Source organism: Leucopleurus acutus, assembly GCF_964270905.1.
Source record: "Leucopleurus acutus genome assembly, chromosome: 1".
Taxonomy (NCBI): domain Eukaryota; kingdom Metazoa; phylum Chordata; class Mammalia; order Artiodactyla; family Delphinidae; genus Leucopleurus; species Leucopleurus acutus.
Window position 1 is genome coordinate 160,542,397 of NC_139142.1, and position 25,840 is coordinate 160,568,236.

At 50.1% G+C, this 25,840-nt stretch overlaps 1 protein-coding gene across 2 annotated transcripts in view; it reads right to left on the reverse strand.

Moving 5' to 3' along the window:
• Positions 1-25,840, reverse strand: part of SLCO3A1 (solute carrier organic anion transporter family member 3A1) — a gene marked incomplete at both ends in the record, with an annotated part of 317,248 nt that overhangs the window by 48,220 nt on the left and 243,188 nt on the right. For both annotated transcript variants that reach the window (XM_082839253.1, XM_082839252.1), the window contains 2 exons: positions 11,862-12,125; positions 21,111-21,209. In XM_082839253.1, coding sequence (XP_082695379.1) covers positions 11,862-12,125; positions 21,111-21,209 — 363 coding nt within the window. The remainder of the gene's footprint in view (positions 1-11,861; positions 12,126-21,110; positions 21,210-25,840) is intronic.

A 25,840-nucleotide genomic window follows, 5' to 3' on the forward strand; every position in this document is an offset into this window, starting at 1 on the left:
GCCTCCAGAAATGACAGCTTCCTCTTGTGTTCAGCTATTTTCCTCCCAGTTTCTTCCTCCCATCCTGGGTTTTATTGCAATGACTTGTAGTACTGTCAAAGAAGATTCCTTTCCAAAGGTTCAATCTACCCTCCAAAGCCCCAATTTGAAAAGGGGTATTAATTAGCTTGACCCTAGCGTTGGCTATCCCAGTGTTCCAAGCTTTTTCATGCAAATGGATTGTTAAGCCCATAAAATGCTAACTTTCCAAGGTGGCAGTAGCTAATGAGGCGGCCCAGACAGATAGAAATTGGTGAACCAAGGCCACACCAGGCTACCAAACACCTACAGTCTCCCAGAGCTATTTGCCTCTCACCTTCTGATTTAGCCTCAGAAGTTGGGAGCTGGGGTAGGAGGCAGGCGGGCTTGTACCATGCAGCCTCACAGCTAGGGAAACCTTTTCACCTCTCATCAGGAGCACGATGCTGCTACTAGCGGAATGGTACAAAGTTGGGAGTGATCTCCAGGGAAAACAAGTTTGCAACTGCTAGTCTTTGGAAGGCAGTCCTGTAGGATGGAGTTTCTTGGAAAATTGTGGGTTCTCCAAGAGGGAGAAAGGCAGGTTTAGAGAAGTCGTGAGGATTAACCTTGACAGAGCATTTCCTGTGGGCCAAGTACCATTCTAACTGCTTATACATCCACTTGCATTATGCTCACAACAAACTGTGTTCCTGGGATGATTAAAATCCTCCATTTACAGATGAGAAGACTGAGGCAGACAGTGGCCCCATGGTTAAGGAAGCAAAGCACCTGCTGCCACACAGTGTGCTTATAACCATTGTGCTGTTCTGCTCTGTGTTCTGAGGGGTGCTGTTGTTGGCTTGAGGACTAAGCATGCAGGCTGCCCCTGGTAATCAAGCTGCGGCTTAATTCTTAGAATGAAGAATAATAAAACATTCCCACTGGGGTTAGGGAAAATGAACAGATCTGACATGACTAAGGGCTTAGTCCATGTCGTTTGAAGGCAGAGAAGTAGGAGAGGAAGGGAGGGGGACAGAGGAATGAAAGAAAGGATTGGAGAGCCTACAGAAGAGCCCTGTACCACAGAAAAGGTTTCACTGAATAAGGTTGTATAAAATAATGGCTAAGAACCTGGTCTAAGGAGCCAGGTCATTGGGATTTGAATTCTGGCTTCAAGACTGACCAGAGCACATGACTCCATCCCATGGATTGCCACAAACATGAAATGAGACCCACTGCATGTAAAGCATGTGGCCCAGGGCTTCTAGTCTAGAATACAGGTAAGAGTCTGATGGGATTAATGGCAAAGATTTACTGTATAGCACAGGGAACTGTATTCAATATCCTGTAATAAACTATAATGGAAAAGAATAGAAAAAAAATATATGCATAACAATCACTTTTCCGTACATCTGAAACTAACACAATATTGTAAGTCAACCATACTTCAGTAAAAAAGAGTCCGATAGGATTAATAGTAATCAATATAATAGAAGTAATCCTTGGCTATGTTAGGTAGAGAGGCCTTGGGCTGGGAGGAGGACATCAGGCTTCCTACAGGAATGCCTATGTGATCAGATGTGATGAGTAGAGTGGGGAAGAGACTGGAGCAGATGAACTGAGCTCCTGGGAGCCAAGGGCTTTCCAAGAAGATCCCCCTTCTGCAGGGGGCTGTTCAGCAGGTCAGGGGGTCAGGAGGCACAAGTCCTTGTCCACTGCCCTTCCTGGGAATTGGAGGTACTCTGGGAATTGGAGGTACTCTGGGAAGTGCTCAATGTGGGGCTCAGTTATACTCCCCTTGACCCTCAGATCTCTCTGCCTTCAGTCTCTCTACTGAAGTTGGCCTTGACTTTCTTTCTCTTTAATAACACTTCTGTCAATACAGCATGGTTAATATCTCCCAAGATGGGAGATGGAGCCAGTCTATGCAACTGCTCAGGAATCATGACAATGACCGCCAAAGCCTGCCTCGCAACCAGCGTTGGATGGGCACCGTGGCAAGGTTTCTCATTTTTAACTCTCACAACTATTACAACAGGGGGTGGTCCTACCATCCTCATTTTAGACCCAAGGAAACCAAGGCTCCCTTGAGGGGCTGAAACCCAACAGTCCGCATCCCAGAATACAAAACAGAGAAGCGAAGGAGGGTCGATTTGAACTCAGTTCTGCCTGCACTCTGGGACTCATCTCTAAATCTTCAGGTTTCTGGGTGGGGCCTCGAATCAACAGAAAAGTACTTTCCTGAAAGGTGAGCCACCATGAAGTGCTTCCCAACATAGGAGACCCATGACCAGAAGAGAACAGAGGTGGGGGGGATCTGGGTGAGATAAATAACAGTATTCAAGTCATGACCAAAAAAAAAAAAAAAAAAAAAAAATGAAAGAGGAAGGAAGAAATAATGGAGTGGAAAAACACACCATCATGGAGGCACAAGAGTGAAGCCAAGGTAGAGCGGATACTGGGAAAAACGAAGTTTCATGGGGTAGCGTGAATGTTCACCAGCCATCAAGTTGGTTCCCACATGCCCAGGGCAGGCTGTCATCCTGGCACCACCGACCCCACTGGACGCCCTTGTCTGGGTCCTCCCGTCTGTCTCATAGGAGGAGCCAGGTGCTCTCAGGTAGAGCAGAGATGGAGCAGCTCCATCCCCAGACATGGGCATTGTGCCTGGTAAGAGCAGATGCTTAATACATGCAAGGTAGATTAAAGAATCCAATAAAGAAACAAATGAATCCCATAGCCTTGAAAGGTAACCGTCATAGTCTCTTAAGGAACATTAGCTGTAGAAACAGAGACCAATTTATGAGCACACCATTCGAGATGTTCCGCAGGTTCATGGGCTGTGAGGAAAGTGGGAATAATTGGCTAATACGGTCATTTCCATCACTGATTCTGGAGGTGCCCAAACCATCCCTTGAGTAGGTAGGGGTGAGGGAAATCCCAGTGGGAGGGGAGGCCCGTGGTGCCTCCCGGAAGCGAGCGCCTACCATGAACTTGGCCCCAGACCAGCAGCCTTGGGCCCCCTGTGGCCTCATCACTATAGAGGAGCCCATCCCCCAATCTCTGCCCGGGGCATCCAGGGGAGCTTCTAGCACCCTCTCACGGCTAACTTTGAAAGCAGTAACTACCAGGCTTCTGTCTGCCCATCTTCAGTAAGGTAATAGGCAGACAGTAACACCTCCCTTGTATGGAGAAGGTCATGGTTTGAAAGAACAAACAAGAAGCCATCAGCACAGGAAATGAGCATCTACAGCGAAATCTAAGTGTCAGATGGGTGTGGATCGGTTAGGACAACCCAGAGCCCATCAATTCCACCGACTCTTGAAAAGTCACCACCTCCTTACAGCCACACCAAGGAGGAGCAGTGTGGTTGCCCACTAGCCAGTTTAAAGCAAGAACTAAGTGTCCACAGAGGCATGTCTAGCATCTGCAAGCTGCTGCTCTAAACTGGGGTCATCCCAGTCATTTCCTGGCATCAGCAGTGTGAAGTCAGAAACATGATCCCCACATGATTTCAGAGGTGGAGGAAGGAGCTTGGGAAGCAGCAGGCTCTGATTCAGACCCCAATATTGCATCTTTCCATGTTGGCCGCAGACAGAAAATGACTAAGGAAATCAAGAGTCTTTCGTAAGCGAACGGCCACTTTTATAACTTCATGCCAGCCCCTAGAACCTTCTCTGGGAGCAGGGCGCCCCACCTCAGCGGTGGCCGGGCTCACTGCGTCTGACATTCACAAAAATGCTAACGATGGGAGAATTCATTCCTGGGAAGTCTGGAAAGAGAAACAGCAGTGTCCAGAAAAGAAATGGTGAAGCCAAGTACCCAAGCTGACGTACGTGCCCATCTCTAAACCTAGGCTTCCTAATGCTACTTCCGGAAGTGCTGGGTTTACAGCAGGTCTTCTCAGAGCCTTCAATATGCTAACGTCAACCTCCAAGAGTCATGTCACAGACTGTCCCAAGCTTATTTCATCAGCGGGTCACCTCCCCCATTTTATCTTATATGCAACTGCCAGAGAAATTAGCCCCTGGTGGAGACCCCTCAAGGGACCCCCCACCAGCTCTGACATTTGTTTTCTCCTGCGAGCTCACTTAGAATCTTCTGGGGAGCTTTAAAGACACCCAGATGCCTGGGTCACCTCTCCCCCATCTCCCTTCCCCACCACAGACTCAGAGAATCATAATTTGTAGGGATGCGGCCCCTGAATATGTGTGTTTCAAGAAAGCCCACATGCAATGCTGACTCAAATCCCTAGTTGGGAAACAATGGCTCATAAAATAAAGTCCAGTCTCATTAGAAGGGCAATGAGAAGGCCCTCAATAATTCATTCATAATTTTACCAAAGACTTACTGGGCAGCTTTGGACACCAGGAACTCTGCTGGATGTGGAAGCTGAGACCAGCCTGCCTTCTATCATGACCTTCCCTAAATCCTCTTCCCAAAACCAGATGTCTCTCTTCCATGCACATCTCAGGCATCCCAGCCCGGAAGCCTTTGCCCTCCCCTCCATCCACGGGAATCCTGCTCGTCCTTCAAGATCAGGCTGAAATGCTGCATCCTTCACACACCTGTCTTCAAATCCTCCCTCTGTGGTCCTCACTATATCCCTTTGAACCTCCCATAATCCTCGCCACCTTCTATCCTGTATCATAGCAACACATCATAAGTGCCGGAAGAATTAGCATGAATAAAAGAGTCCTGGGATCCCATAAGTCTGAGAAATATAAACTAAAGCAAAGCCAGACAGCTTTCCTTAGAGCTGGCCTTCTCAGAGCCTTTAACACAAACATATTCTACGACTCTCCAAGAGCGTCATAGTATACATATGGTTTCCCAGCTTATTTGGCCATGTAACCACTACTCCCGGTTATTTTTGTTGATCTGTTTTTCTCTGAGCATCTCAGAGGACTCACGTTCCAAGGAACTCCCATTGGGAAATGCCGTCTTCTGGTTTTTTCCCTCCTTCCTTCCTTCCTTCCTTCCTTCCTTCCTTCCTCCCTTTTTTCCTCCCTCCCTCCCTTCCTTCCAAAACCACAAGGAGCACCCACAGTGTGCCAGGCAGCATCGTGCTAGGTGCCCTCACCTATGTTCATCTCAGGCGCTCTGCTGAAATAACTTGAGATGGGGAGTCATGACTGATGCACGGATATAACCCCCAGCGCATCCTCCATCGACACTGCTATGAACACGATGAAACCACTGACCAGTCTGGACCCTGGGGACCTGTAAAAATGGCACCTGCGACGTGGCAGCCTCTGAACCACAGCCTGGCATAGAATTCCAAGTGGTTGGGAAGGCAGATGGTTTCCTTGGCCACAGAATCAAGAAAGAAGACTTTAACAGGAAACCCACACGAGGGGAAAGCACAGTTCTGAAGATGAATCGCATGATAAAAAACACTCAGCCGTTTGGCCTGCAGAACAAGGACTCTCAGGTCACCAGGCTGCTCACAATAACACTATGCTGAAAGGCAACAGGCCCTTAATTAAGAAAGATGTAGCAGAAACCGACTGCTGGCTGGCAGACGATGTAGGTGGCCTGGCAGAGATGCAGAAGCTGGAGGCATGAGCTGGGTCCCACGGCCAGGCCGACGCACGTGGGGCCCCCACGGGAACAGTGGGTGGCACAGAGGTGGGGGGCGAGTATGCACCCTGCCCGAGCAGCAAGACGCCCGCTAGGAAGACGGGCAAGTAAAGACACGCACCCAAAGGCACAGTGCAAGTCAGCCTGAGCCACTGGGCTGGCAGACCCTCTGCTTTGGTGGCTGAAGCACCAGGAGCAGATCTTCCTTCCCACACAGGTAAGTCACCTGCGAGCCAGCCGTGACACTCAACACAGGTGGAGCTCCTGCTAAGCCAGTGTCTGCGGGTGGGTCAAACACAGGTCAGAACTCTGGGAGGGGCTGTGTGCGAGGACGGCTTTAGGGAAAGCAGCACACCGTGCTGGGCTGGGCAGCGCCTGTCCAACGATCCATGCATCCCCCCATTTATCAGATGTGCACTGAGCATCGGCCATGTACAAGGGCATGGGCAAAGCCGGATGTGGTCCCTGACCTCATGGAGCTTATGGAGGAAGTGATCACTCCTACAGAGGTCACATTCTGACCATGACACAGAGAGCAACATGCCGTGGAAGGGTTGCCATCAGGAGGTCAGGGAAGTGTCCTTGGGGAAATGATGTGTGAGCTGATGTCTGAAGATGGGATCAGAATTCCAGGGGTGGGAACAGCAAATGCAAAGTCCATTGAGCCTGGGGAATATGAAGGACTAAAAAGAGGCCAGCAAGGTGAGACTGGTATGGTGGGAACAGGGCGGCAGGTGTGAGAAGAGGCTGGAGGGGCAGAATCTCACTGGGCTGGCGGCCACGTGAAGGGCTCGGGCCGCTATCTATCAGGATCAGACGCATTCTGAACACATCCCAGTGTGGCTGACAGCCTGGAGGGGTAGGGCAGACTGGAGTACAGGACAGACCATGAGCGGGAGGGAGAGATATTTAGGTGCTAAAGTCAGCAGAACCTGGTGATGGATGGCATTAGGGGTGTGGGTGGGGAGAGGCGTGGGGAAGGTACCAACCCAGGCAGATTTCATTTCCCCTAGAAATGAAGGTCCTCTAGAGTCAGGCTCTGCATTTCCCCTTTTGAAGAGGGAGAAAGTGGACATTAAGAGTGGAAGTTTCTCCAACACAGTGAAGGCTTTTGTTCCATCCACCCCAGACCGATCCCTTCTTCCTTCTCGGTTGGTTCATTAATAGTTGAGTGGCTCTTTGTGGGAAATAGAGGAACAGAGGAAAAGAGTTCGGGTTTGGGAGTCTCAGACCCAAGTCTGGTCCCAGCTGCATCCTTCACAGCTGCGGGAACCTGGGTGCACGGTTTAATCCCCCAGAGCTCCGTGTCCCCATGGGTGGCAAGGAGATTGGTAACGACACGCACGTTATCAGCCGTACTATGGGGGCCAAGTGGGAGGTCTGTGCAAGTGCTTTGGAAGTCATCAGCTGTACTCCATATTTTGGGCGCGGTTTTTAAGATTCCGAGCCTGAAGGCCCACCCCCACCTTGCCAGCTCAGCCATCACCCGCTGTCACCTGGTGCTACTATCTTTTCTGGGACAGGAAGAGGCCACTTGGCAGCCAGCATGAAGGGCGCAGAGACAAGCGCGCTCAGCTTTTGACTTCTCTGCTCACTCAGTGATCAAAGGTGGGCTCTCCCTTCAGGTTTTAAGCTGCTGGTACAGTGACACTCATCCCCGCTGGGAAGTCCATCAGAGGGTCAGGAAACGCCAGTGCTTGCAGGAAGCTGTCCTTCCCTCCCTTTTTAGCTGGACCCTTGCCTAGAAGCCTCATTGTTTTAGGACACGTCTGCAGCCACAGTCGCAGTTTTAGTACCCGCTGTTGAAAAGTCACTTAGCACCTTGCTGACACCGCTTTTTCTTTAAGAGAGTTTGTTTATTGCCCGAAGATGCAGCACAATGTCGTGGTTAAGAAGACAGACACTGAGGCCCTCCACGGTTCAAATGCCTTTCCTTTCCATCTGTAAGCCTCAATTTCCTGGTCTGGAAAATGGTACCAATGTCTCATGGGGTTGGGGGGGGGATTAAATACGATGGTGTAGGAAAAACAAACGTTAGCTGCTATCATGTGTGTATGTGCGTACGTGTGCGCACCGGCAAGAAAGTGTTCATTTGTTTACCCATTCATTCGTTCAATCCATATTACCTACGTGCCAGGCACTAAGCTAGGCAGTGGGAACAAAAAAGATGAATGAGAGCTTCGTGTCCTTGGAGAAGCCACAGCTTTGGGAAGATGCAGGCAAACAGATGGGCCGCTGTGTAGTGGGGGTTACCCCAAGTGCTTTGCGGGGGCTTTGAGGGCAACAGAGGAATGCAGCTAATCTAGTACTGGGCAGACAGGGGCATGAGCGCAGAGGGGCTATAGGGAAGGGCTTCTTGGGAAGGTAGGGACCGAGACCAGCCCAGAAGTGGATCAAGGGAGGTAGGGCGTTCCAGGCAGAAACAGCAGCAAAGAGAAGAGTGCGTGAGGTGTTCTGAAAACTGTACAGAACGTGATGGGGAAGTTGGACACACCCGTGGCTGCAGGGACCCGTGGCTGCAGAAAGGGCCCGGGTCCTAACCATCAAGGCCCCTCCAGGGCAAGTGACGCTGGAGCCAATTTCCAAATGCAACACACAACGGTGGATGTGAGAATAAACACACTAGCTAATGATAATACTGTCCATTTGTCTGTTAACCGTCCCCTGAATTCTTTCCTCCCGCCATATCTAGACTTTTATAAACCATTCTGCAAACTCTGAGCATCCGGATTCAACGAGACCACGCTACGTGCAGTCCCGGCCCCGAGGGGCTCACGGTGCAGGAAAGGGGAGGCGTGGACACAGCAGTAAACACAAGAGGAGGGAGGTGGTGGTGGTGGTGGTGGTGGTGGGTTCCTGAAAGATGAATCAGCAAAATGCTCTGAAGAACAAGAAGAGGCAGGAGGGCCTTTAGAGTCAGGGAGGAAAGGAAAAGTTCTTTGGTGGCACAGCTGAGATGCAAAAATGTGTCTTGGATTTGCAGGCTCCCACCTGGGGGAGATGCTGGAGTTTCACAAGCCCAAGCATTTGTTCCCCTGCTGCCTGCTTTGTGAAATGGATATGTGACAGTCACCACAAGACGGGGATGTCTGGGCTGTGCAACAAGTAACAGCTTCTCTACACAGTTCTGGAACAAGATTCTGAGCTCTCCATCTCTCACCTTCTTAAAACAATTGCAAAACCCAACTGGTGGTCGACTTTGTTGGAAATAGACCTTCAAAGCCTGCTCTGGGGGGAGAGGGCTCTGGAAAGTGATCACAGGCCTGAAGTCCTCTGTCACCGAACGGGAGCTCTGTGTCCTCACCTATAAACGGTAATAAGTCCTAATATTGACCTTATGCAGCTGCTGTGAAGTTACACCAGACACCACACGGTAAAACCAAGAGGAGCTGAACGACACGATCAAGGTTGTATGACTAGGAAGTGGCTCAGCTGGATTTGAACTCAGGTGAGCAGCCCACGGCTCTCCCAGGAGCAGAAGAGGCTGTGTGTCTTGGTCCCAGAGGGAAGGAAGGTGGAGTGGCTGCTCTCGGGCCAACGGCAGTTCTTCTCAGGGGCCTTTGCTATCTGTAGAGCTTGGCAGGGCACACAGACTGATGGCTAGAAAAGAAACCCGTTTGCAAGCTCAAATGAAACGGATGAGAAATTGCAACATATAGATCTGTAGAGCAATGTTAATTCCTCTGATATGTGTAACGATTATCTGTACCCGTAAATGCGTTGCAGGCTGTATGCAGACCAGCGGGGCTTCCGAGGCTGCAAATCAGATGAAGAATTTGGGAGCGCCTGGCAGCATCGCATGCTGCTTTTGGTGGAAATGTCCACGTGGCAGAAACATTTTGTCTCACGTGGAAAAAATGAAGGATATAAACCACCGTGGCTCCCTCTCCGTGTGTTGGCATGTGTAAAATTTATTAGCATAACAGCTCGCTCCACTGTACCCGGGCTCCTGGGGATTCTTCTAGACACGCTGCCTTCCTTTCCTGCTTGGACATCCTTTAGGTCCGTTAATGGACCTGATGCCTCTGGGAATTGCTAATTCTAAACTAAAAATCATTAACTATCCAAGTGGAGCCCATGTACACCCAGGCCATAACTTGTGATGGCTCTGATCTAGTGAGCCTCAGACCCATCTACCCAACTGTGTACTTGTCAGCTCAGACACAGCAAGTTCAGCACTCATCTTGTCACTGGTTCGACTTTGCCCACTGCGTGCCTCCCCTGCTACTATACTTGCTGCAGAATCTAAGCTGCCTTGGTGACCGCTGTGTCCCTGGAGCCTGGCGGGATCTCAGTAAATGCTGACTGAATTAACAAATGGGTTAACCAGAAATTGAATCAGAGCCCGAGAATTCTGAAACCATGGCATCCCTCAAGACTCAGCTCAGCTCTGCACTGGACCCAAGAGGTGGGCTTTCGCTGCCTGTTGACTGTATTTCCATGACCTATGGTGCTGCCTGGTGCTGCAGTTCTCATCACATTAGGCCGCCTTTCTGACTTGCTGGCCTGTCGCTACATTGGACAGCGAGTTCTCTGATGGCACAAGTGTATCATTTTCACCTGTGTATCCCCAGAGATGAAAGATGAGTGATTACTGGTATAGCTCTTACCATCAGAGGCTTAGGAAAACAGGGCCATCATCCTGGGAAGAGGAAAAACCTGGAAAGGCTGCCACCAACCAGGTCCAAGGTGCCCTCTGCAAGGCCCGCTCTCAAGCCAGCCCCATCTATTGCCGTGGATCTGGTCCCTGGGACACTGTGTGGCCAGCTGTGCTATCAGAGGGTCAGCAGGCATCACCCTCCAGCCACCTGGGGGCTCCTGAAGGGGGCCCATTTGGGGAGCCTATTTTAAGAAACACATACTCCTGAGGGTCCAGACCAGGGCAACCTCAGAGGACACAAAGCACGGGGCCTTCTCATCTAACAGAGCATTCTCGCTCTTAGAGATCATCTACAATTCCACATGACGACTTTGGTAGAAGCCATCCCGGAACATGGAGTCAAACATGACGTTAGGTTCTTAAATTAGTCTCTTCTGGGAATTAGCACAAGTTCTTTGAATTCCTCGCTGGCTAACAGGTGGTATTAACTGACAATCTTCCAAGGGAATTCTCACGACCACGGTGTCACCGAGGAACGGTGTTACAACTTTATACTTGTGGAGAGAAGCGCGGAGAAGTTAATGATCGCAGAGCCGGTGAAGGGCAGAGCGGGGATCTGAGTGCGAGGTCACCCGAGGTTCTCTCCCTGGTTCTCAAGCATCTCCATAGAAAGTGCACCTCATTAGACAGAGCTCAGTAAAGAGACTCTCATCAAATCTCTAAATCGAGCACCGCAAAGCCTGAGGCGGCAGCTGCTGAAAGTGGGCCTGGCTGTGTGCTCGGTTCCTGCAGAGGTAACAGTCCACCTGTTTCCCACCCCAGCCTCCTTGAGAAGTAACACCTCAGCCTTGCTCCTGCCCACTTCCAAAATCCAGCAAGTCCTTCAGGGGACCCAGCAGGAAGAGGTCCTTGAATTAGGGAGCACCGTGCATACCTCTCAGTGGGGAGGGGGCCAGGATAGACACCGAGCAGCTTTGAGGCTGTCCGGTCGTCATCCTCACCTCTTAAGAGACTGTAGCAAATGTGGAAATAACCAGGGGCTGTTGACGGGGTTCCTCATCCTCATTCTGCATCGCTGTTCGTGTCTCGCCATTTTGTCAGAAAAGATGCACTTGTTTCCTCTAAAAATGATGATGAGCGCTCTGCTGCATTCTAAAGTGGGACTCTGCTCTCAAGACTGAGTTAACCTTTCTTTCCAGAGGAACACAGCTCTCATCTCTAGTGGAGGGGATGGAAGGACAGAGTGAATCTAAGGAAATGCTCTTTGGATGTGGCTTTTCCAGAACGCCTGCATCAGGCAAAGGGAGCCAACTTCAAAGTCTTACGCTGCTTCAATGCGCTTGTAAGTGGCCTGAAAGAGTTCAAAGGAGGGCCATGAAACGTCCAGCTCCCTCCTTTCCTCGCTCCCTTTCTTCCTTCTACGCACATTTATGTGTATCGTACATCAGGTGCTATGTTAGCCACTGGGCTCTCGGCCTGGGGTGGGGGTGGGGGGTTCGTCTGCTGCCCCTTCGCTAAAGGGTAGTAACTTTGTGTTTGCTTTATGAAGTGCATTTACTTCTCAGGGATCAGTTAAGCACAGGGCCAGGGAAGGCAAATCATGCAAAACCAATGTGATTCTATCTCAGGTCCCCCAGCATCCGGTCCTGAGTGCCACCTGCCAATGAGGCGCCCTTACCTCTCAGCTGCTGGAAGCAGGAGGCACTGCTGTCCGGCTCCAGGGGGTGCCTCAGGACCCCGTTGCTGGGCTTGGGTCTCTCGTATTCTCTTTCGGGGAGCATGGCCTGTTCGCTCTCCAGGGCGGAGTCTGAGTGCGGGGGCAGAGACTGTGGAAACCCAAACATCCAGACGGAAGAAAAGAAGAGTAAGGCACCGCAGAGCAGAAACCCACCCCACCAGGCTCCGATCCAGCGGGGGTCGTCCGGGGTGATGTCCAGGTTACCTGCAATCGGAAAGAGCACGGTTAGCGGGAGGGGACCTGGTGGGGCCTGGCGTTTGGTGGAGGTTTGCAATCAGTTCTACAGGTAGGCCGAGGGCTCTGGAAACGGCCTGGGGCGGGGAAGACTGGTCCATGGGCAAAGCAGCCTAGGGCTTCACAGCCGTGCTTCTGGTTTTCCTCAAGCTGAAGGCTGATGGCTTTCCCTCCTTCATCTTCTTGTCTACCTGTGCTTGCATCAGTCTAAACAAAAACAGAAGCCAGACACCCTCTGAATTTAGGCTGGAATTGACTGTCTTGGCAGAGCTGCGAAGGTCTGCTAACAAACACACAGGGAAACAGAAACATTTATCGCTCAAGGGTATAGTTTTCCATGTATATTCACTCGCACCCCCTACGAAGCAGCTAACCTGAGATCCCATTCCACACCCCACCCCCGTCTTAAATCAGTTCACAGATCACACGGGGTGGCGCAGAATGGAAATCAAGAGCCAGGATACCTGGACTGAAATCCTGCCCACTTCTCGCTGTGCGACCTCAGGCCAGCAATTTTGAACTCTTCATGCCTCAGCTGACTGATGTGTGTAACACTGATGTTATGATGGTACTTACCCTTCTCGAGTGGGGAAGATCAAATGAGCACCACCAGACACAAAGTGTTCAGGATAAGGGCTTAAGCACTTCAATGATGTTAGCTTCATATTTATGCTGAGGGTCGTGTTTCCAAGCTGCTAGGGGATGGGTTAATTCAACCTTGGCTGTGGCCTGTGGTCTGGGGGGCCAGTCCTCTTTTAGAACGCTCTGTAGGCAAGGTCCATGCTTTAAGGCAACGTGCATGTGGTTTGGCTCTCTTGTCTGTGACTACTTTGATCTGCCAGCTGAAGTCAAGAAGATGTAAGCTACGGCTTACCCCTTGGGAGATGTTTTTCCCTCTCTCTACAACTGCCTTTCGGAGCAGGGCGCTCCTGCATGAGCTGCTTAGAGATGTCTCTTTGATGATGATTCCATACACCTGGAGCATGGAAGGAAATTCTTGGAGGTCTGGACCACAGCATATGAGCTAAGAACTAATAGGGCTGCAGGCCTGGACCAGATGGATGGATGGGCTTGGCAAGAGAAATGACCATAGTCACCAGATGAGCACTCCCCCATTTGTAAAGTGCTCTCCCTGAAGACTCTTCAGCTAACAGTAATGAAAACACCAGCCGTCATTGACTGAGGGCTTACTCGGCGCAAGGCACCATGTGGAGTGCATTCTTAACTGTTCCAAGCAACCCTCCCCGCAACCCTACAAGGCAGGGCCTTTTACTGTCCCTATTTCATATAGATGGAGAAATCGAGGCTTAGAAAGGCTGGGTGCCTTGTCTACATCCACGGAGCTGAAGACTGAAACACAGGCATCCAGTCGCCAAGGGCTACACTCTTTCCCTCTTGACCGGCAGGTCTTTGTTTTGGGCTCCCTGGAGGGCCCTTAGTGGATAATTCCTGTCCTTTGTGCAATGGGTAAGACCACCAGCTCTTCTGACAGTTGGTAAGTTGGCCTTTGCAACATCGGTAGTCTCTGTCCTGGAGACCCTGACACGAGCCCAGCAGCAATAACCAGGGCACCTGAACGGGCCAGTTGCTTTTGTGCGGCATCATGCCGGAGAGGAGTATACACTCTATAGAGTGTACACTCTAGTGGGCTTGGGGCCGAATCCCAGCGTTGTTACTTACAAGCATGTGATGCCGGGCAAGTGACTCACCCTCCCTGACGCTTAGTTTCAGCATTTGTGAAATACAGATGATAGTCATGGACAGTGGTTTCCAGGATGAGAGGTAATGAAAAAGCGTCACCTGACACAGAGTCGGCTCTTATCTATGGGAGCTCTTCATGTTTCGCTTTTAGGGATATATTTATATAAATGGGAGTTTTAAGGTACAGACTTTTTTAAAAAGGAGTATGGCATGGGAAAACACAGGGTGATCTGGAAAGCATCTTCATGCAAACAAGAGAAGAGAAAAGGAAGTCACACCACCTTGGGTAGCTAAGCAAGACTGTTTGCACCAATCGCTTCCTGTTTGTTTTTTAACATCTTTATTGGAGTATAATTGCTTTACAATGGTGTGTTCGTTTCTGCTTTATAATAAAGTGAATCAGTTATACATATACATATGTTCCCATATCTCTTCGCTTACTGTTTTTCCTCACCTACTGCCAAGCAATGAATGAAAACAAAAGACAGGAAAAGGGAGCTACAGTATTTCCCTCCTTTGTCTTTGGGCCCCATAAATCCGGCAGATGTGAGCCAGCAGGGAGAGAGAAATCCTGGCAGTTGTTTGGCAGAACAAAATCAGTAGCACGTAGAAAGTCATATTTTAGATAGGAAGTCAGTGACTGTTCTACGTGTGAGAAAACATCCCCGCAAGAGGGGCTGTGCTGCGGGAGGTGGATGTTTATGTGAATTTGGCAACTCGCTCCCTGTAGGCCTGTGCCTGTGGGTGGAAAGCCGACACGCACTCGCGATCCCTAAGACAGGGGAGGGTACCCCGGTCTGTGTCAGCCTCAGAGCACACCTGCCGCTGGGGAAGGGGCGGGGGACGGGTCTGGAGGGAGATGCGCGGAGGGCAGGGATCTGCAGAGCCAGGAAAATCACAGTTGACTATTCTGGGAAGTATTGATTTTTTTCCTCTCCATTTCAATTATCCAGAGGACGGGGGCAGGGAGAGAAATAACAGGCTAAGAAGAAACCACTCAGCTTCGGAGTGCGCTGCCCTCAGGACTGGTCAGCCTCATGAGTGGAGCTCCAGCCCAATTTTGGTGACTCTTGGGAAGACAACGAATGCTTGACACCAGCCTGAGACATGTCTTTTCTGAGGCACTGCTTTTCTCTACCCATCTCTACAATGAATAGTATTTTCAGGAGGCATCTTGGCCATTTAAGAGGAATATCCCCCCCCACCCCCCACCCCCTGCCTGGCAACTGTCGTCGCTCAGCAGATATTGTTCTAGCATTACCTGTGCTGAAGGGGAGTTCTCTACGTGGCCTGGCAAAGCATGTCTGCTAGACATTACCCATGTCTGCATTTGGGTCTCCTCCTCTGAGAACGAGGAGGGTTTCACCTCCCTTACTGTGGAGTTAGGTGTGGCCACGCACCACAGAATTTTGCCAATGAAATGCGAGAGAGGAGACACATGTCTCTTCCGTGTGGAGATGTGTATGAGCTGGTGCATGATTCCCCATGCTCTTTTTTCCTGCCTGATCACGAAGCATGTGGAATTCTCCCTAAGATGATGCCTGAGAAGCTACAATGAACAAAATGTGCCTGCTGACCTGCATCAGGTATATAACACAAGCAGGAAATAAACCTTTAGTATTTCCAAGTCACTGACATTTTGGGGGTGTTTGTTACTGCAGCATAACTCAGCCTACCCTGACTAGTACAAAAGGCTTAGGAAATAAAAAAATCATACCCTTTGGGCTTCCCTGCTGGCGCAGTGGTTGAGAGTCCGCCTGCCGATGCAGGGGACACGGGTTCGTGCCCCGGTCCGGGAAGATCCCACATGCCGCGGAGCGGCTGGGCCCGTGAGCCATGGCCGCTAAGCCTGCGTGTCCGGAGCCTGTGCTCCGCAACGGGAGAGGCCACAACAGTGAGAGGCCCGCGTACCGCAAAAAAATAACAATAAAAATCATACCCTTTAAGAAAAGTGGTCCCGGGCAGGCTTAGAATAGCAATGGTATTCTTTTAGGTCCAGGTAGGGGGCCAGGCATGAAAATCTCTCTACTTCTCTTTCTATCTGGTTCTAGTTAGTGTTTTGATCTTAAAAAATGACTGCAGTTTCAGCCTTTTGGCGAAGGCTGCTGTCAGGAAGATGCCCAGAACACAACTGAAGAGCACCAATCTGTCTCATTTACTTAGAATGCATCGAATTGCCAATGAAGCTAGAACCGTGGATAAGGAAAGATGTTGAGAAGGACAGGGTGGAGACAGTATCTTGGGCTGTGGGAACAGTCGAGCAAAGGCCTGGCATCCTCAGGGGACTCTGTGAGTGTCCTGGGTAAGCTCCCTCCAGCCACTTGCCTGCCCCTTGGTCATTCCAGGCACTGAGGAAAAATGCTGGGAAGGGAGCAGAGGGGAGCAGGGAGAGCCACCCCCCTGGGTCACCATGAGGCCGGCACAGGGTGGGTCTACCTTTGCATATGGGTCTGTAGGCTTGTTAAGATTTCTGCTTTATAAAACCTATTGTTCTGACTCTTGCATTCTTGGAATCCAACATTTGGAGGGCTTCAGAGTTTCGTTGGGTGAGTTGAGCAAGCTTTGACAGCTGTTCGTTCCCTCTGTTGAAGGTCATGTAAACATACGGGCTTCGTTGAGATTTCTCTCCATCTCCAAGGACCACTACCATTGTTGGTTCAAACGAAAGAAATCCCCAGGAACGGGGTTAAACCAGTTTAAAACTAACCAACCAAGCCACCCATGAGGATACCCAAGACTGCGAGGAGAAGAGATCAAAGCAAATTGGGAACACTGACTAAGTCCCAGGCCATACTGATGCGTAAGCGATACTAGGGCTCTCTGAGCAGTTTTGCTTCGTTTTCCTCAGTCCATTTACCTATTTTTCTAACCTACTTTGTAAAACTTTTGCTATGCGACTCAAGAAGTCCGAGAGTATCATTAAGTTCCAGACCTAATTAGAAACTGGAGACAGGGAGGGGGTGGGGATGGAGGACAGCATGGATGGTTCAGAATCCCAGCCACTGGACTAATTAGTCCAGCGTGAAGGAATCTGGCGGTGGCAGCCAGCCCCAGGGTGGCAGAGCTGGATGCTCTGTGCTTGTCGACCTTTTCTGTGAAGCCAATGGATGGACGTATCTTGCTGCAGCTGCAAACGCTGTGCAGCTGTAGCAGAGCGGGCTGGTGTGCCTTAGGGCCAGTCTGTACGGAAGTGTTGGCAGTCAGGGCATCTCAGCCAGGCCTCTGTCCGTGGAAGGGGGCAGGCTTCTGGCTAAACTCCTGGAGAGGTTTCAGGGAAGTGAGCTGCCCAGTTGGGGTCAGATAGGCCTGGGCTGTGCAGTGAGTTAACCTCTCTGTTCCTCATTACACCTAATTTTACTGCGTGTTTACTATTCCCCAGGCACTGTATTAACTGCTTTGTATGATTAACATGATCATGTCATCCACACATAGACCCATGAGGAGAAATGGCCCCAGGATCACACAGCTCGTTAGGGGTGTGGCTGGGATGTGAATGGAGGTCTGGTCTGATGTTTGAACTCAGAACTCATAATCACTGCAGGAGGACACATCATCTGTGAGGTTCCAAAGAGGCATTCTATGTATTTAAAAAGGGGTCAATTCACGGCTGCCATTGTCATCAGTTTGTTAACCCCACACTGTGAAGCTTGGTCAGTCCAGTGCTCAGGGGTCTACTCTGCTACCAGGCCCTTCTTCTTCCTACGTCCTGCTCTTGACTGGTCTCAGCTTTACAAACATATTCTAGAAAAGAAATTCTGCAGGCACCATCATTCCTTCCCCAGGCTGTCAGAGGAGGCATCTGTCCTCCTTAAGAAGAGGGGCCGAAGGAGCCACGGAGGGCTCAGACACGGATGAAAGGCGGCAGCAGCAGAATCCCTGTGTCTGAGTGCCGCCAGGGCAGCCCTCCTGGGGAGCTGCCCGTGGGGTCTTGCAGCCCCATAGCTGGCCTCTTCCTACAACCAACCACCTCCCCTGCAGCCCCAGCTTCACTGACACACAGATTCCAACCAGACTCCCTCACCGGTCTCTGCCTTTCCACCCTGTTTCCTCAGCTGCTGCTAGGTGCCTGGCGAAAGGCACATGCCCTCCTCCAACTACCCCATAACAAGGGCCTCCCAGGGACCTGCCTTGCCCACCTCGCACAATTCCCAGGCCACTGCTTTTCCCAGTCCCCCGCCCAACTCTCAGCTGGAATTTCAGAAACATATGGCTGTGTGCGTGGCCCCTGTACATTCATGCTTAAGGGCACATTCCCATAGGCTGGACAGCCCGAAAGAGGGGCTCTGTCTTAGTCGGTGAGGAAAACACAGGGAAGGGTCATCCTGAAAGAACTGAGAACCGACTCCTCGAAATACAGCCCCAATCCACTCGTAGACAGAAAGACAAGTTTCGGTCACAAGATTAGAAAACTGCTGGCAACTATGGAATTCTGTGACTGGCTCCTGAATAGAATAAATTATGTTTTTCTGCCCTCTGCTGGTAAAGGGTGGCACCAGCCCTCCGGGGGCCTTCAGAAGGGATGCAAACCACGAGGGTGACTCACAACACATCCTTCAGTCCTTCGAGACTCATCAGATAGGAAGTCCGCTATTAACTCATTTTGGGGAAAGGCGGCCATCAGCAGGGTGCCCAGACGGAACGGAAACGCGCCCATCTGTCTCAGGTAGGGGAGGCTTCAAACTGCCAATGAGTCTAGAACCGTAGATGACACTCACCTGGGCCTTGAAAGGTGAGGACAGATGTTGAGCAGAATGGCTGGGGACGGCGCTCCAGACTGAGGGGATGGCCTGAGCAAGGGAATGGCATACAGAGGGGGCTGCGAGTGGATGGGCTAAGCCCCCTCCAGCCACCTGTCTACCTCTTGGCCATTCTAGTCACTGAGAAAAAGATGCTATTTAATTCCCAAGAGGAATCTTGGCGAGGGGTGTCTCCACATGCTTGCTCCGAGACCTGGGTTTTATACAGATACACCCCTTGGATTGGGTACATCCCTTTACCTCTCTAGGTATCAGTTTCCTTATCTACATAATGCAAGAGTTGGAAGAGAATGATGTCTGAGGTTCTTTCCGGCTCAGGGATTCTGGTATTCCACAAGCTTTGATTCAAGGGGGCCCTGCTAATACACTGAGGGCAGGATAGGCTGCCTGGACACTTGCCTTCTCCCCGCAGGCAGCCTTCCCCATGCACTGGGAGGGTGCCCCCTTTCCTCCCCTCCTTTGCTACTCCTGTCCTGTACTGCCTTTGGTGCAGTGGCGGAAGCCGGAGTTCTGTCCGTAGAAGCAAGATGGCAGCTGACCGTGTCACCATGGCTTGTTTCTCTGACCAGGCCACCAGTCATCCCACCCGTTAGGAATAGGGTTCAAAGGGCCAACCAAGGGCTACAAAACAGCGGCATTCAATCCCCTCCTGAACAGACCCGGCACTTTAAAACGAACAAACAAATAAGGCTGCGTTTGATTTTTCTCCCCCGTTTGGAAATCTGTAACATCATTAGCTACAAGTAAATATATCACTGGGATTAATGGAGTGAATCACAGAGTGACTTGATTGGATTTAAAACCAGATTATGTCTTTGGGGTGAATTAGTAAATTTAGCCCTGTCAAGAGATGATGAATTGAACACCAGGGGACTGAGAGTTCTTATTGATCCTGGGAATAGATCGGGATGAGACAGAGAAGCTGGAAAGGCTTCCTGCACTGTTTCCAGAGAGAAAGGAAACATGGCTTCTCAACTCGCTAAGCTGCACAGGAACACAGCGCCCTCTTTCGGGCACGCAGTTGAGTCGTGACCACATACAGTGGGCAGTGCCCGAGACGGCCTCCAACGATCCCCACCCCTGGAATTCACGTCCTTGTGAAATGATCCCTTCTTCCAAGGGTACAGAAACAAGTGGCTTGCTTCTAACACACAAAACGCAGCAGAAGCAATGAGGTGTCACTTGTGAGACTAGGTTATAAAAGACTGCGGCTTTGTCTCAGGTGCTCTTACCCTCTCTTGGGTTGTTTGCTCCAGGGAGGCCATGCCGAGGTTAGCCCTGTACAGAGATCCGTGGGAGCCGGCCTGACAGCCCATCTGTCAAGGACTGCCAACAGCCGTGGGGTGAGTTTGGAAGTGGAGCCCCTCCAGGTGGGCTTTCAGATGGTTTGATACCAGCTCAACACCTTGACTGCAGCCTCATGAGAGACCCTGAGTCAGAACCATCCAGCTAAGCTGCTCCTGGGTTCCAGACCCAGAGAAATAAACTGTGAGAAAATACCTATTGTTTAAAGTCACGAAGTTTGGGGTCATTTGTCACAAAGCCACAGATTAATACACCAGGTGGCTTGCTGTGGTCACTGAAATGTAAGTAGAAACAATGCGTGTCATTTCTGAACAGGAGCTGGTTTCCTGCCTCGGCGACGGGGCAGGCAGGAGTCAGATGAAACTTCTGTGAGCCTGGGTCCTGGAGGGACTACAGTAGGCAAGTCTCACCCTCCACCCCCCAAATACCACCAGCCTGCACTGGATATGCAGTATGGCTGAGAAATAAACTTTGGTTGCATAAAATCACTTTGATTTGGGAATTGTCTGTTACTACTGCATAGCCTAGCACATCTCAACTAGCACGCTGTTCAATCCAGGTATGCTAGGGATGGGGGGGCCCAGAGCAGGCTCAGAGATACACTTGCTCTTCCTGCTAAGAACACAAGACATGCCGCTTAAAATGGGCTTGAGGTATGGTATATTTCCTTATAAAGCCCACCACGGCAGTGTCTTACAGAAACAATTTTCAAATATTCTGTCTCCTTGACCCCATGTGTACATTTGCACTTGAACACGTGCTCCAACTTTTAGTTTAAGAAATAGGGTCCTCATGTGGGTTCATGGACCAACATTCAATGAGTATGTGTGTATGCCAGGCATGTCCACATCTGTCCCCTCATTTATCTTACAAAAGCCCTTCAAGGCAGATATAAGTTTTGTTACCCTGAGTTTACAGATGAGGAAAATTCAGATTTGAGGAGTGAAATCAACCTTAGGGGGTTATTCGGTCTCTAGGTAGACACGAGCAGAGCACATGCTTCAAGCCAGACCCTCTGTACCAAATTCATGACCCAATCTTTCCTCTAATCTCAAGGGGGCCACCAGCTAGAGAAGTGGATGCATTAGGGCTGCTGCTTAGTAGGAAGGTTTTAGAACCCAGAGGCTGGGGCTCCTTTATGGTGGAGGAAGGGCTTGTGGGCGGCGCTTGGAAATTGAGATAAATTCCTTACTTGTGTCAATGAAGACTGCATCCACATAGATTTTGGTACAGAAAGAGCCCAGGATAAATCCACAGGCTGGTCCAAACACCAGCATCGTGAACAGGATTCCTGAAAGAAGAAGATGAAAGCAAGATTAGATTAAAAGCCGAAGCCGTTTATTGAGCAAAATTGCCAAAGCTCAAGAAAACTGTTTTACATTGATCAGATGAGAGGTCTGATTAGACAAATGACATTAGAGGAATGAGTCTAAAAATCCTAGAGGGGAAAGCTAGTATTTCTAAGTTTTGGAAACTCTATGGAAGCACTGGCATGCAGGAATTCTATAGTTTCAATAGGTTGCTTTGAAAAATTTGTGGGCTCCAAGTACAGTTACTTTTAGAGGACTCCACCCCATATCATACTAAACCTATTAAAATACGTCCATGTCTATCATGAAATATTTTTTCTTCCATAAACGTTTTGGGAAGGATTTTTATAATTTTGCTTTCGCATTTATTTGGCTTTATGTAATTCAATTAATTTACGGTTGGCGAAGATGTCTCAGCGCTCACTGTGCAAACTCAGGGAGTCTCGTGAAGTGAGAAAAGTTGAAGCCACAAATTATTCTCAAATGTAATGAAATGTTTACAGGCATTAAATTTAGCAAACAACAAAGCTGACATAATGGTATGCCCTGAGCACATTTAATTAAACATTTTATTAATTTCAGTTTGGCAGTCCCCCCCCCCGCCCCCACATTTTTGGAATTGCTCTCTGTTGTTGTAACAGCTGTTCAGGCCTCAAGCTCTTCTGTACGACTTGAGAAGGTGGGACTAGGTACGTGATTAAGTAACGTATCTGATGGATATAGTATCTGGAATTTTGCACAAACCTTTTGGTCATTCTGGAAAAGCACTGAGCCCAAACTAAAAACTCACAGGCTGTCTTTATTTAACTAAATTTCAGCTTGAGCACTGATAGCTCACAAGGCCTGGGAATAAAACGTAAGAGTGAAGAAGTGGCTTTTTCTTAGGAAGCTGGCTGCCTGTGGGGACAATCAATACGTGGGTCAGTTCAACCTAAGCAGACAGCCTGGAGTGTGGGTACTAACAGGCCCATGTGGGCACACGAGGAACAAGGTAGGAAATGGATTCAACCAGAGGGAAGCTGAGCTCAGTGGAGGATAGTTCTGGTCTGTTCGTAGGGTAGACTAACTCAGCCTGAAATCTCCCAGTGACGTCATCATGGAACTGCTCAAATATTCATCCTCTCAGTCCATACTTATTGAGTTCCTTCTATGTGCCAAGAAGCCTTCTCAGGGATGGGGACTCAGCATCGAAGTACAGAGTCAACAATCCAGGCCTTCCTGGAGCTCACTGACTTGTAGAGGAAACTATAGACACCTTAACTGTTTTTTAGATACCTGGTGAAGGAGCCACGTCTTCCTCATTTACAGACAAGGACCCAGAACCCCGAAGCAACCACTTAAAGATGGCTTATAAGGAATGCTGTTTAATGAAGGACAGGATGAAAAGAGGATGGCTTCTATCACAGGAATGGGGCTGAATCCACCCTCAGTGAAATCCTACTCTGATATGGAACCATCTAGAAGCTCAAGGGCCTCAAAACAGCTGCTCCTGTACCCAGCCGATGACCTCCGGTCTCCCAGTTATTCCTGTTTATAGGAATCTGGAGAGCAGCAGAATCCACTTTGTTAAAACACTGGCTCTGGTTTGTCACAACTTAGGTTGAGATAACCGACCAGAGAAAATTGAGAAAGGTGGGGTGTTTTTGGAAAAGTCTAGAACGTGTTGCTCTTTCAAGTATGGGCTAGAATTAGGAGGAATTAGGCCTTAGCTGGGCAGAGTTAGGGAGCAGAGCTGGTCTTGGCTTCGGTCTTCTTCGGTAGGTGGGGGAAAGCAAAGTAGGAAGTGATGCTGAGAAAGACACAGGGGCAGGGGTGTGGACAGGGGGTGTCCAAGGCAAGAGCTGTACCTGAGGTAGACTGAAGGGCTTTCTGCTTCAGGACAAAATCATGAAGCCAGCTCTATCCTTCTGTCCAGGCTGCAGGCTGAGGGGAGCCACTGGCCAGCCACTGGCACTCTAAAGATGCCTCCGCAAGTAAACTAACTACTCAGCCTGTCCCAAAAGAAAGGGGCACGGAGATAGAACACAATTCTCTTGCCAGGGGTGCTGCAACTACTCTTCCGACGCCCCTTCCATAGTCCTAGCCATCACCCTGACCCCCAGCAGCGCCCCCATGATAACATGCCTCCTTTCATGCAAATTAAATACCCCCCCATTCAATGTAATAATCACTGCTCCACCCCCTACAGATTGAACAATGAAAATGATAATTAATACTGAATAGGTCAAAGGATCAAGCTTTTAGTATCATTGGAAAGAAACAACCAGTGAGCTTTAAAGCTTGTGTTGGGACTTAACCACTGGTGACGCAGTGGTTAAGAATCTGCCTGACAGTGCAGGCAACAAGGGTTCGATCTCTGGACCGGGAAGATCCCACATGCCGTGGAGCAACTAAGCTTGTACGCCACAACTACTGAGCCTGTGCTCTACAGCCCGCACGCCGCAACTACGGAGCCCATGTGCTGCAACTACTGAAGCCCATGTGCTCTAGGGCCCGTGTGCCACAACTACTGAGCTCACATGCTGCAACTACTGAAGCTCGCGTGCCTAGAGCCCATGCTCTGCAACAAGAGAAGCCACCGCAATGAGAAGCTCGCGCACCGCAACGAAGAGTAGCCCCCACTCGCCACAACTAGAGAAAGCCCGCGCACAGCAATGAAGACCCAACTCAGCCAAAAATAAAAAAAAAAAAAAAGCTTGTGTTGAGAGTGTTCTGTTACCCCTCCCCCACATGGGGGCAGTGGAGGGTGTGGGAGTGCGGACCAGCCAGCATCATGGGACAGCTGGAGACTCCAGGCCCTGGGTGTCCTGCCCTTGTGCAAGTTATGACACAAAAGGAAGGGCATCCCTCAAGCTCAGCTGCCCACAAGAGCCCCACCAGGCCCAGACAGGCCAGCCATCCGTTCTGGCAGCTCGGATGGGCAGACGCCACTGCAGAGAAGCCACGTGCCAAGGTGGTCTCTCCATCTGGTTACTTTAGGACACGGGTCACCAAAACGCTGAATTGTGGCTTTCCATTTGAACAGGACAGAATTCTCCCCCAAGGAAACCTGGTAGGATCCCATTCCAAAAACCAAAGAAGGAGGTAGGGGGACTTCCCTGGTGGTCTAGTGGTTAGGATTCGGCGCTTTCACTGCCGTGGCCCGGGTTCAATCCCTGGTCAGGGAACTGAGATCCTGCAAGCTTCGTGGCCAAAAGAAAAGAAAAGAAAAGAAAAAAAGACACAGGATGCGTATTTTTGTGTGAAGGACATTTTTTCCCCTCAGTTGAAGTGAGGGAATATTTTTAAAGCAGCTCCTCCTCGGAGAGATGCCAAGTAAACCTCTAGCAGCAATGGGTTCTTGAATATTTTCCAAGGGACAATCCAGTAGTGGGGGTGGGGTGGGGTGGGGTGGGATGGGAGGCTCATGCATCAGGAAGCACCCTTTTTCACTTCAGAAATATCTTAGGATAACAGCTCAAATCAAGCAGCATCGGTGAGCACAGCCCTGGGTCTTTAGAGGATGCTGTTCCCCTGAGAGCACACAAGGCAGGCTGTGATCTTACAGAAAGGTACTTCTGAATTTGCTTCTTCACTCTCTTTTCGATTCATCCCACCAGGCTGTGATTTTGTTCTTGTTTAGCAAACCCCCCCTCAAAATGTTCTGCCTAAATAGACAAGAAACAGATGGTCCGGCCCTAAAATCCAGAATCCTTGCGTTGAATGGTGAGCGCCTCCAGGTCCAGGAGAGAAGGTTCTTCAGCGGCCCAGTGCTGCCCCCTGCTGTCTGCCAGACTGTGTACACGGGAGGGGAGGCGAGCCCGGGACGCAGAGATCAGAGAGAGAAGGGCCCCTCCTGTGCTGCTACAAGCATAATCTGCTGTAATTCTTTCAATGGCCCTGACGGGGAGTCTACTGCGCCCATTTCACAGCGGAAGGAAAGGTTTAGCGCCTCACTTCCCAACAGTGAGTCAGAAAGCAGCACAGCGGGCTCTGAAGCCAGGTTTCTCTCATCCCCTTAGGGAAAAAGCATCCTTCAAGCAGGTCCGTAGTGGGCCACTTGGGTTCAAATCCCAGCTCCACCACTTCCTAGCTCTGGGAACCTTGGGAAGGGTCTATTTAACTTCCTTGTGCCTCGGCTTTCTCATCTGTAAAATGGGAATGATATTAGGCCTATTCCACGGGACTATAGGGAGGATTTAATGACCTCGTATTTGTAAAGCTCTTAGAACAGAGTCTGGCACCCAGAAAGAGCCATGAGTGCTTGTTAAATGGATGACGCCTGTGTCTCTGATGCTGGGAGCAGGCCAAGCCCCAGAGAGGGTTCCTCGGGGGAAGCAGCCGCAATCCCAAGCATCACAAGGGTCCAGACGGAGCGGCCAACCAGAGTCCAGAGTCCACCCCCTTGCTCTGACTGCCCACCTGCCAAGCACATTCTGATGCTAACCTGGCTTCCCAGGTATGTGAGGACTGAACAAAGGGAGAGAGAATGGCATGACCCCCATGGTGATCTAACTCCGGCATCCTGGTTTGAACAGAGGCCTTCTGTAAATTCGGTTAGTGTAAATCTGCAGTTCCCAAACTGTGTGTCGAGGCACCTTGGGGTACCACAGTGAACTCACAGGGGTACAGC